The following is a 13234-nucleotide window of genomic DNA, read 5'->3' as shown; positions in this document are numbered from 1 at the left end:
CACTGCAAGAATCTTTCCTCTGACAGATTAGGCATAATTCAGGATCACTGAAGCCAGCAATAAGACTCTACTTTTATGATATATATTGGACTAGTTCTTGTGAGTAGCATTGATGACTTACATTGAGTTGAAATCTACTTTGATTTATGCCCATCTCTTCTTAGGCACCTGCAGTGCCTCAGAGAACAGACCTGTTTCAAGAATTTAAAGCCAGCTCTCCTGTCCTTCTTATCCTAGCCTTTCCCTCCCTGGGCTTTCCTCTGATATGTCACTGTCCTCTACATATCTTCATTTTTGGTCCATATCTAAATCTTTCTGATGGAGCCCTAAGCTCTCTCTATCAATTAAAATTAAGTCCCAGTAATGTGAAGACATCTTTCTAATTGGATATATATGTGATTGTATATATGCATATATGTACATACATATGTATACATAATTGAAGTTAGCATTAGTGGGGTGTTCACTTGTGTTTTCAATACTCTTACTTTTAGATTTTTTAAAATCACACAGCTTCTTAAAAACTATGTAGAATAGAGCATGACTGGTTTTGATTATAAAATGTTTCAGATATGCAGAAAATAGAAAAAGAGGTATATTGATGATAAATACCCATGAACCCACCAGCTACTTTAAACAAATATTATTTCCCAGATTTTCTTCATATTTCTCTTTGAGGAAATCTCCACATTTTAGTGTCAAGAAAATGGGGGGAAAAGGAGCTTATTTGGGGAGCAGAGAACATAGATTGTGGTATAGTCATTTCCTTTTAAGTTTATGAAATAGTTTTCATTTTATTTCCAAAACCTGTAGAAAAGTCATCTCAGTGCCTCTTGAGTGTCAAATTATTTTCAGCTTTTCCTGGTGGACATGTGGGTGGGATCAAGTCTTCAAGCACCACATTTATAGCTGATGTCATTTCCTAACAGACAGTCCTGGATTCCGCCTCCTCCTCCAGGTTACAGTTCCACCCCAAGCACAGGAACAACCAGAAGGTAAGGGAAAGGTGTCAGATGTCATTGCTTTGTAACTTAATGGTAGAATGCATTGGGTCTTGACTGTGTATAATTGAGAGAACTTTGGAATAAACTGGAAGAGATCTTGTAAATTCTGACCGCTGAACACGACAGTGCTGGGTGGGAGTGAGGTCAGGCTACCAGTGCCTCTGGTAGGAAATCTGACGAGGTGTGAGGAGTCAGTGGATGTATGAGTTTACTAAGAGCTGCCATAACAAAACCTGTAAACTGGGTTGGGGTGGGGGGTAACAAAAGTGTTTCTCACAGTTCCAAAGGCTAGAAGTCCAAGATCCTTGTGTTGGCAGGGTTGGTTCCCTCTGAGGGCTGGTAGGGAGAGTCTGTTTCACACTTTTTGCTGGTTTCTAGTGGTTTCTAGGCACCCCTTTGGCATCCCTCAGTCTGTATAAGCATCATCCAGATCTCTCCCTTCATCTTGGCATGATGTTCTCCCTGAGTGCGTGTCTGTTTCCACATTTGCTCTTCTTAAGAGGACAGCAGTCATATTGGATATGCAGCCTATTCTCCTCTAACATATCTAATTACATCTGTAATGACCCTCTTTCCAAGTAGGGTCGCATCTGAGGCCCTGTGGGTTAGGGCTTCAACATATGAATTTTGGGGGTGCACGGTTCAACCCACAAGTGGCAGAAGAGAGAATGGAATGAAGCAGCAGACAGGGCTCCACTGGCTCCTGGTACACCAACCACTTCCAGGCAGCCATGAACCCAGACAACTAGATGTGAGTTGCAAGCTCTTTGTAAACTTTAAGAGATAAATGGGTGTTTTCTACTTTTATTTTTTTTGTTGTTGAGATCAATAATTATAGCCAAAATAATAGACTACATGGAGGATACTTTGTTCTACAAAATCCATGTTAGGAATGTCAACAAGCATTTGATTTCATACAGGATTATTGAATGCCAGATATTTTTCTAATATCTTGGGATGTATCAGAGAGCAAAACATGGAACCTACCTTCTGATCTTCAGAGAAGCAGACATTTGTGCAGAACTCTTATATTCTATGCCATCTCTAACACACAAAGAAAAATAAGTCTCTGATTTGGTTTTGCTTTAGGGTATCCAACATTGTTTTTATGTCTTCAACCCCCAGAATATATTTAGTGAACATTTCCATGTTCCAGTGGGACTTATTTTCCCAATGCAACCATTGGAAAAAAGAGTTATTAAACAGTATGCTGGTTTAGCATTAGATTGTTTTATTTCCTAAAATTGTCATCTGTTGTGTAGGCTTTTGATGTCTCTTTTATTTCCAAATAATAGATATATTTGGAAACCAGTGTCCTTTATTACAGTTTAGGTTGGTTCTATAAGGATGTCCACATGTTTTCACACATGTTGCACCCATATATATTTATATATATTACATATTAGTTTTACATGTATAATTATTAAACTTGTTGAACAATCACAACTTAGAATTGTAGCTCCATTCTATTAAAATATTTTCTTTTTTCTTTTTTTTTAATTTTTTAATTTTAATTTTTTATTTTTTAAATAAACATATAATATATTTTTAATTTTTTAATAAATAATAAATTATAAAATTTTTATTTTTATTTTTATTTTTAAATTTAAAGATCTAATTGGTTTTATTAATTGATTCTGACAAGTAGAGAGAGGGTAGTTCTGTTGAGCTGCAGGAAAGACAAGGTTTTTTTTTTTTTTTTTTTTTTTAATAATTTTTTTATTTTTTATAAACATATATTTTTATCCCCAGGGGTACAGGTCTGTGAATCGCCAGGTTTACACACTTCACAGCTCTCACCATAGCACACACCCTCCCTATGTCCATAACCCCACCCCCCTTCTCTCAACCTCCCTCCCCCCAGCAACCCTCAGTTTGTTTTGTGAGATTAAGAGTCACTTATGGTTTGTCTCCCTCCCAATCCCATCTTGTTTCATTTATTCTTCTCCTACCCCCTTAACCCCCCATGTTGCATCTCCACTTCCTCATATCAGGGAGATCATATGATAGTTGTCTTTCTCCGCTTGACTTATTTTCTTTTTAAAGAAAAAGAAAGTCATCTATAGGTGACTTCCAATTATATGAACTGCCAAGTATGGATTATGTTTCTAGTTTAAAACCTTCTTTCCCCTCGGGCAGTGTTTAGGTATGTCTCCATGAGTCACAACTTTCATGGGTGTTTAATAACTAGGAGTGGGGAAAATAATAACTAGGAGTTTTGCTAGTTACTGTTGTTTCCTGAGTATTTTAAGATCCATCCAATTTTGTCTTGATAGATAACTGGTACTTGGGAATATTTATTACTTATTTCTAAAATCTTATGTTCATCTTCTATTTATTTTTTTCGATATTAATGTAAATTGTCACTATAATAAGCAACTGGTTGTATAGCTGTGTAAGAATACCGAAGGATTATTCATGAGTTCGTATCTCATGCTTTCAATGCCCATTGAGCTTGTGGATCTCTGTTTGCACAGAACTGGTAGGGCTTGGCTATATGCCCTTACAATTTAAGCATTGCTGGATATAATTTATGTGGAAGATAAAACGAGTCACAGTGCTCCTATTTCTGGTTCCTGGATCAGATCCATAGCACCAAAATTAAAGGAAAGAGAAGATTATTGGAGTAGGTTGATCAGTTTAGATATCCTTTCCTTTTTTAGAGGCACAGATTATTAATACAATAGCTAAACTGAAAGACTCCTCTTTGAGGATCCAAGCTAATGTCATGCCAGGCTTTCAGGGAAAGGAGGGAATAATAACAATATAGCAATGCCTTTGATTTCTAAAGTGCTTTTCTTTGGAAAAGCTCAGAGTACAGCTTCTGTTTCTCACCTTTAATGCCCGTGCATTCCTAGGGCTGAAAAAGAGCCTTTTTAGTGAAAGCTGAAAAAATAGAAGCAATTATTAAATGATAAAAAAGAACCAAAGACTTGAAAAAGAGATCTTTGTCCCCAGAAGAACACAAAGAAAATGAAAATAGGTCAAAAAAATGAAAATGGAGGACTATGATTTTTAATATTAGCTAATAGCTCGATGCTAAACCTATTCCCCTCATCCTTCCCTTACACATTGGTTCCCTTCTCTCTTTTCCCATTCTCACATCTCCTGCAGGAGAATCTCCCCTTACTGCTGCACTCTTGCTCTCCTTTCTATTCTTCATTTTGTGAACCTTCATTTCTCCCATCACCGGACCATTCCCAGAGATTTCATTTTCTCTCACATACCCCTGTCCGTGCTGCACATTTGAAACGACCACCAGACTTCCCCGCCATTGTTGGAGTAAGTCCTTTTCTTCAACTTTTCTCCCCCTTAACCTCTCCATGGCCTTCGACACCATGGAGCATGTCATCCCTCACCGGTTCCTTTCTCATAGAGTATCGAAAAGTCAAACTTGGTTGTTTTGGGGTTGAAGACCTTTGTGGACGTCGTGTTTGGATTAAAATCTGTCACAGGCATGATGTATTCATTACAAAGTGTCTCAAGCTCTTTTACCAGCAGAGGAACCCATGCTATCATAGCTTTATCTATATTTACATGTATATGTATACTTATACCTATGACTACATAGGACTGTGTTTACCTCTATGTGTCTTTCTGTATCTATATCTATAACTATATCTACATCTAATTCTGGGTACAATTAACACAAGACTGGTGAGTTCAACTAGAGATTAAATGAGAATTCTAAAATAACCATATATTATAGCTAAATAAAAAAAGCAATTTCTTAAAACAGGTATCCTTTTATGTATGATATACGTTAGTCTTATGATGAGAGGTTGAGATCTGGGTGATCAAACAGAATTTTGGAGTTACGAGTTAAATATCTTTGAAAGCCTCTTGCCTTTTTTTTTTTTTTTTAAATAAAACAAGGTTAAGGAGAGAAGCTCTGATTCATGATAACAAGACATATAGCATTTAAAGTTTGAAACTTAAATAAAACCTTTTCTTGGTTTCGAAGGCCGCTCCTTGGTCATTGGGATGGAAATATTTTCTGACCTCTTCTTCCTTTTTTTGCTGAGAAGGGAAAAATCTAGCATCATATTTGAATGACCTCCAATGTCAACAAGGTTATTTCTTCTGAAATATTCTTATATATTTTTTTATAATTTCTTATAATTATTTCTTTTCATTTGAATTAAGACTGAATCAAGATTTAACTTTTATAATTGCTGTTCCGTGTTACTGTCGTCAGTCTTTCTTTCTACCTCTGTGATCAAATCTTTGCTTCACTGGTTTCCCTCCCTTCTATATTCAAGCCCCTTTCACCTTAAAAAATAGCTTCTTAGAAATTGATATCCGAGGGGGGTCTGGGAGGATCTGTTGACGGTGTCAGACTCTTGATTTTGGCTGGGGTCATGATCTCAAGAGTTGTGAGATCCAGCCTTGGGTAGGCTCTGCACTGAGTTTGAAGTCTGCGTAACGTTCTAGCTCTTGCTCTCCCTCTGTCCCCCTCCTCCCCATGCACAAGTTCTCTCTCTCTCTTTCTCTCTCTCTCTCAGAAAAGAAAAAAAAAAAAAGAATAGCCTAAGGGCTCCTGGGTGGCTCAACTGTTTAAGCATCTGACTCCTGGTCAGAGTCATGGAGCCTACTGGTCATGGAGCCTACTTAAAAATAATAATAATAATAATAATAATAGCCGAATTACACAAATCAGTTCAACGGGGCACCTTATCTCTCCACTGCAGCCAAGGTTTTCAGAAAAGTTGATGATACTTGCCATCTTTATTCTCTGGTTCCCACCACCATAAATTCGTAGAAGCAGCTCTCCTCAACGTCACAAATGACCTTGCTGATAAATTCTTGTTGACGTTTCACTCTCTGTGATTACTTGACCCTCAAAGGACATTACTGGCTACTTGTGCCTTTAGGAAATCTCTCTCCTTCTCTTTTGAGAAACCCCCCTACTCCACACCCCAAACGTACTCCTGGGTTTCCTTCCTCTAACCAGTCTTTCTCAGTCTCCTTTGCCACCTCGTTATCCTATACCAGCCATTTATTGGTCATGCTCCTGAAGCTTCAAAGTTCCTCCCCTCTTCTCGTTCTGTATTCTGCCCCTCCACAGGTTATCCATGCCCAGGACCTCAATGACCACATGTGTGCTCTTGACTCCACTTATAGCCACTCCACACCTCTTTTCTGAGTGACTTTGGACAGCTAACTATGTGCTCAACATCTTCCCTTACATATCTCAAAAGTCTTGTAAACCTCACATGTTCAGAATGAAATTCCTAATTTTCCATACTAACCTGGTGCTCTATCTCAACTAAGAACACCATCTTTCAGCCCACTGACACTTGAAAACTTTACGTTATTTTTGACACTTTTTTCCCTTAATCACCAATATCCAATCCATTTAGTAAATCCTATCAATTTATTGGCAAGATACCTCTAGAATCCATATGCCTCCATTCATTTCTATTATCATATCTTTTCTGGACTACAGTAGTAACTACCTAGGTGTTCTCCCCTCAGCCATCTGGATACGCACTCCCCTAATCTCTTCTCTACATTAGCTGCCTGAGCGATATTTATAAAAGGACAATTGGAACATATCTTCCCCCTAAATAAAAATGACTTTTCATTTTTCTTAGAATAAAGACCCAAATCTTTAGCACTGACTACTGCCCTTACCTGGCTTCTATCCCTCATAACTCCCTTTTGCTCTCTTTTCTGGTCACATAATCTGTTTTAAATGCACCATATCCCACCTTCTGTAGACTCTTAACATAGAGTTCCTCTCTGCTTAGAATCCTGTCATTTCCCCCATTTGGAGGCACTTACATTCTTGTGGCCATGTTTTCATCTGTCTTCTCTTCAAAATATCACTTCTGCCTGTTCTGTCCTCTCTGCTTCATACTCACTCAGGTATGGAAGACGGCAGCTTCCTCCCTTGATTTGTCCACACACCCCCTGCATAAGATTTCAGTAAGACATGGGATGGCAAAAGTGCCAGCAATACATTGTAGAAGCCCAGCCCAAACAAGGTCAAATGTCATGTTAGAAATTCCTGTTTGGTAGTTCTTGGTCACACCTGTTACGGGTTATTTCTTCTTGGCTGAGATTTCTCTGCAGGCCTGATCTTGTCGCTCTTTTGCTCAACAGCCCCTCACTCCTTCTCTCCTCCATCTTTCTTTTTCTCTCCCCCTACCCCCCCCCTTCCTTCCACCCCTCAAATGTCTATTAATTATTTATGCATGCAGTTCAGTTCTCTCTTTGCCGTGCCAGGCTCTTCTCAGAGAATCTCATCCCCATAACCAAGCATGATGATATATTCTCTCTTTGGGAAACATTCTATGCTACTTTTAAAAATAAAATTATTTTCTTGTGTCACAATAATATAAACATCCAGTCACCCACATTTAAAACATCAAAACTGTCATTGGCCTATCTCCTTTTTCTTTTTCAATAGTCACTGTAATGAAGGTGAGGGACTTGGGTGCCATTCAAGAAAAAGGATATGACCACGGTGGGGGAGGGTGGGGGTAGTTGCATACTCTGAGCCTTATTTGAATGACACTTTGATAGATTTGTCTGGGGAAGGAGTCACTCCCACATAAGACTTTCCTAAAGCTACTGCACAGGGGCCACCACCCAGAACGGGAAGAGGGCAAGGGAACTCATGAACGAAAGGAAGATTCACAGAAGGGCTTTCATATCTAGGTGATGCCACTCAGCAGAATGGAAGGCAGTCCTGGGTCAGAGAACTCTGACAGGCAGCAGCAGTTGGAGGTCTTTTATGGCTCCCAAAGTTGCATAGCATGGACACAGAAGAAATCTCAACACAAGATCAGCTGTGGGATCATGAGAAAAACATCAACATACTCTGGGAACTCTGATGTTGTAAAGAAAGTTTCTAACAGGATTCAGAGAAGAGGTTCTGAAAGAGGTGTGCCATTTGGAGAGGAATTACATAATACACAGGGTGATTTTAAGCCCAGTGATGCCACCGGTCAGGATAGGAATAAACAGGAGTAGAATGGGGAATACACGGTTGGTTTTAAGAGGCTGAGTTTTGATTGGAACAGGTAGGGTCTGTTTGTGGAGGTGACTACCAAACAGTGGGAGCTGGGGGAGGTGCTCAGGCAAGACATTTGTGCCACAGACCCAGGTTTGGAAATGATACCAGAGATTTAAATATAGTATCTTCAGAAATGGAGAAAATATTAAATGAGAAGAGAATGAAAGTTGAACCTTGATGTGTGTCTACACATCAGGTGGTGAAGGAGGAACCAGAAAATGATACTCTCTTACAATTGCATGGTAAAGGTGAAGATCAGTATGAGATCAGTAGCAGGGATGCAGAGTGAGTGGATGCTGTCTACATCCCAAACCAGTCCAACTTTCAGTCTAGTATGAATCTCACTTCCACCATAGCTTTCTCAGTCCAAGGAGTTATTTTTGTCATCTGAACTCAAAAAGCTTATTCTCTACAATCCTCACTTGGCATTTAGTTGCCCATTACCTTAGAACATTACTTATTTTCATGGTATACTCCTTAATGAATGGTATCATCTTATAATTCTATGAGTCGTCCATACAATTTTATCCATAGTAATTTGTTAATAAGTACATATTAATATCAATTTATCAATGAATTGTAGAGCAAGTCCTTGAGGGTATAATAAACACAAAGATTGCAATAGCCACAAAATATGTGGAGACATGGAGGGGGAGCCAGTAGAGGTTGTGTTTGAGGTACAGTAGGATAGGCAAGAGAAGCCAAATACAGAGATAAGGGGGGGATGGAGCCGTTCCAAGAAGAAAGGATTGCAGGACAAAGGTTCTAATGCCAGAGAGTGTGGTGTGTGTGTGTGTGTGTGTGTGTGCATGTACATTAATGTGTGCACACATGCACACACACCCATGTATCTGTTCACGTGTGTGAAACTATGGGACTTCTATCCAAGAGGCATTATCTGCATTCATCCTCTATTAGTTATGTTTAGTGGTAGCAGGAAATCTAGTAATTGCAAATTCAATGTCATATGGAAAAATGTCTAGATATCCATTTGTAGATATTCTATGATAAGTTTAAGTATCTTTTCAGAATATCAGATTTCTTTTTTAAGAGTTAGTGGTTTGCTGTTCTGTGATTTGAGCTCTGAGTGTATGCTAGAGATTATAAAATCTATAATAGAAAATGCCAATGTCATCACTATGGGTAATTGTTTGGTAAGAACCAGTGAAGTCTGCCTTTCCCACTTCTTTTGCTTTAGGATGTGTCAGAAAGCTTGACGCAAAACGAATTGTCCCCAGTCATTTGGATATGTCTTCAGTTTTCACGTTCTTAAACTTTTCCTCATTTTTGAGTTCTTCAAAAGAGTGATTACATTTGCCAAGCTTGAGCTGGGGCATGGATAATAGTCTCCATTCGTGAGAAATATTCCATCACAGCACAATGAAATGCGGACACAGAATTTCTAGGAAGTTGATGTTGAAGTTGCTTCTGATTCCAGTACCAACCATTAAATATATTCTCTTTATGATACATTTAAGGGCATCTATGTGTTAAAGTGACTTAGAGATTCAGTGGTTAAATGGCATGTGGAGCTCATTTAAGAAACTCACTGAAGCTGACTTAAGGTAGTTGCTTAACAGACAATATGAATGTTTACGATGTTACCCATTATGGTGATTCAAGACCAGCAATTAAGCCACTGCCAGCACTATCACTACCAAAACACTAATGTGCTTTTTTTTCTGGAATCATTTCCAAAGATAGAGAATAAAACACATAGCTTCTGATAAAGTTAAAATAGTGGAAACTCACCTAACAAATTTGTCTAGGAAATTACCATATATTTAAAGGCTTGCTATGTACTTTTATAATTTCTCATCCATATTTGTTTCAATCTTTTTTTCTTCAGTAGATTTCACTTTCAGTTAGCTGGTTGGTGGAGTTGAAGGAGGAAAGAAAATCCTGATTGAGATGTGAGTTGCCATGGCAACTTTGCACTAGTTATATTTTTCTGTCTGTAACTATAAATGGTAAAATGTAACCTTTCTAATTATACTGCTACATTTTTAACTCTATTGGTACCAAACACTCTGCAAAGTTTGTTGTCATGGTATTAAATCAATATATTTTATTTTTTATCTCAACCAAATTCTTATATTAACTGTTTCATAAAAATGGAATCTGTTTCATAAAAATTAAGATTCTAAGACCATTAGTAAAATGTCAAAGTACAGTGAGTTTAAAATATTACCTGAATGCCAGAAATACCCATTGTAGGGACACCTAAATGGCTCTCAGTTAAGCGTCCTGATTCTTGATTTTGGTTTAGGTCATGATCTCAGGATTGTGAGATCCAGCCCCTCCTTGGCTCCAGGCTGGATGTGAAGACTTCTTAGGATTCTCTGTCTCCCTCTGCCCCTTCCCTTCCTGCACGCACGTATACTCAAGTACTCTCTCTGTCTGAAAGAAAGAAAGAAAGAAGAAAGAAAGAAAAAAAGAAAGAAAGAAAGAAAGAAAGAAAGAAAGAAAAGAAATACCCATTCTAGACATTCAAAATAATTAAAACATTAACCTGAAGTAAGGTTTTGAAAAGCTTTATTTTTGAATAGTGTTATTTGACTAGAATGAGGAGAAAGCTAATTTAAAGTGTGTCAGTGAAGGGCTTAACCTTTAGCATTGGGTTAGTTGCTTTTTTTCAGTCCTATGAGGTCAACATAGCTTCTGGTTTCATAACACTGGCTTTAAGTAACTCATACATTCAAACAACAACCAACAAAGTCATCCTTGCTTTCCTCCAGTCTAGATTCCAACAGCCCTGATCCCTCTGAGCCCCTGTTGCTTCTCCTGCTGCTGGGGGAGCCCCTCGAAGTATAATGAAGTGGGGGATATTCAGGTTCTGAAGCAGGGACAAAGAAGAAGCTGTGAGAATCAGGATACCTAAGAACAAGCCCCCTGCCAAGTTGCAGCTCCCTCTGCACCAACCATAAAAAGGAAACAGTTTGATTAAAAAAAAAATTATTTCACCCTTTAGTAGTATTGTTTGAAGGTCTATCAACTAGAGGTTATAAATCTCACCTCAGAGAAAAGCATGAAAATTCTAAGAGGTTAAAGGGGCTGTCTCTGGTCATCTAAACCTTAGTGTTAATGACTTAAATCATGTTTCTTTCCTGTTAGAACTGGGCAGAGTTGGGACATGCTGAAGTATGGTGGCTTGGATTTCATGAACAGGGCATAGCTTTAGAGCAAGAAAACAGGGCATCCTGGGTATGGCACAGTGCGTGTGACAGATGCATACTGTGATGTAGGAACTGGGCTTCCAAGTGCCTAGGAGGAGGGCAGTGGGAAAAGTGGGTGGGGGGTGCAAGGACCTCATTTTACTTAGGACTGTCTGCACATGTGGTGGCACTTCTTTGTCTTCTGATCCTTCTTCCTCCTATGTAAGGAATATACAGAATATTAAATACACGGAGTCCCACAGTATATGTAGCCTTTTTGATCTTGTTTCTTTTACTTAGCATAATGCATGTGGAATTCATCCATGCTGTTCTGCTGTATGCATCAGCTGTTTATTCCTTTTCATTGCTGAGTATTATATGGAGCCACGCAGTTATTTATCCATTCACCTAGTAAAGGACATTTGGGTTGTTTTGGGGGGGTGCTTCAAATGTTCTCACACAGGTTTTAGTGCATAGATGTTTCTTGGCATGATCATTTCTCTTGAATAAATGCTTACAAGTGGGATTGCTGTCATATGGTAAGCATATGTTTAACTTTATAGGAAACTGCCAGCTTGAAAAGTGGCTGTACCATTTTTGCACCCCACCAGCAATGCATGAGATTTCAAGTTGTCTCACTTCTTCAATATCACTTAGTATTGTCAGCTTTTTTAAAAAAATTAAAATACAACATATTATTTGCTTTAGCCTGTGCACCATCAGTCTTACACAGTTCATAGCACTCACCATAGCACATACCCTCCCCAATGTCCATAACGCCCCTACCTCCTACCAGCAACCCTCAGTTTGTTTCCTGAGATTAAGTCTCTTATGGTTTGTCTCCCTCCTGATCCCATTTTGTTTCATTTTTTCCCTTCCTTCCTTCCATGACCCCCCCAACCCTGCCTCTCAAATTCTTCATATCAGAGAGATCATATGGTAACTGTCTTTCTCAGATTGACTTATTTCGCTTAGCATAATACCCTCTAGTTCCATCGATGTCGTTGCAAATGGCAAGATTTCAGGTTTTTTGATGGCTGCATAAGTATTGTCAGCTTTTTTTTTTTTTTTAAAGATTTTATTTATTTATTTGACAGAGAGAGATCACAGTAGAAGAGAGGAAGGGAAGAGATCACAGAGAGAGGAAGGGAAGCAGGCCTCCTGCTGAGCAGAGAGCCCGATGTGGGACTCGATCCCAGGACCCTGAGATCATGACCTGAGCCGAAGGCAGCGGCTTAACCCACTGAGCCACCCAGGCGCCCCCGTATTGTCAGCTTTTAAAAGAATTATTTTAGCCATTCTAATAGGTGTGTAGTGTAGCTTATCCTAGTTTTAAATTGGATTTCCCTAGAGACTAACAATGTCAAGCATCTTCTCACATGCTACTTATCATTTGTACATCTTCTCTGGTGAAGTATCTGTTCAAATCATTGGCCTATTTTATTCAGTTGGTAGTTTGTTTACTTACTGTTGACTTTTGAGTTTTAAAAAGATGATATACTGCTTTCAAGTCCTTTGTCAGGTATGTGATTTGCGAATTTTTTCTCCCAATGTGGCTTATATTTTTCATTCTCTTAATAATGTATTTTCCAGAGAAAAAGTTTTTAATTTAATGAGGTCCAACTTATCAAATTATTATTTTTTTAATGAATTGTACTGCTGGTGTCATATCTGAGAACCCTCTTCCTAACCCATGTTACAAAGATTTTTCTTCTGAAAGTTTTATACTTGTGTGTTTTATATATGTTTATGATTTTTTACTTCACCTGATAATAATTGGGCTGTTCTTTTTTTTATGTCTTTGAGAAAATATCTAAGGACCAAAAGCTTCTGTGAATTCAGGAATACTTAAAATTCTGTGACACTTTATGTCTATTTACTGGAAAATATTGACATTTTTCTTATAAAGCTGAGATGAGTTATGCTAATTGAAATTGTATTAACCACAATTGCATCTACGTACATTTGATAAGTGCAGTATATAAACATGAAGGTGCTTAATCTACAGCAAGTGCTCGGGGCTCTGTGAGCTGAAGACACCTTGCAATGAC

At 38.4% G+C, this 13234-nt stretch overlaps 1 protein-coding gene across 14 annotated transcripts in view; it reads left to right on the top strand.

Moving 5' to 3' along the window:
* The window catches only part of SCEL (sciellin), a 329617-nt gene that overhangs the window by 255513 nt on the left and 60870 nt on the right, over positions 1-13234 (top strand). For all 14 annotated transcript variants that reach the window (XM_059144698.1, XM_059144697.1, XM_059144702.1 and 11 more), the window contains one exon: positions 930-995. In XM_059144698.1, the coding sequence (XP_059000681.1) occupies positions 930-995 (66 nt within the window). The remainder of the gene's footprint in view (positions 1-929; positions 996-13234) is intronic.

This window comes from Mustela lutreola, chromosome 13 (assembly GCF_030435805.1).
Source record: "Mustela lutreola isolate mMusLut2 chromosome 13, mMusLut2.pri, whole genome shotgun sequence".
In the NCBI taxonomy this organism is placed as follows: domain Eukaryota; kingdom Metazoa; phylum Chordata; class Mammalia; order Carnivora; family Mustelidae; genus Mustela; species Mustela lutreola.
The sequence above is the reverse complement of the archived record's forward strand: the minus strand, read 5'-3'. Positions and strand labels throughout refer to the sequence as shown.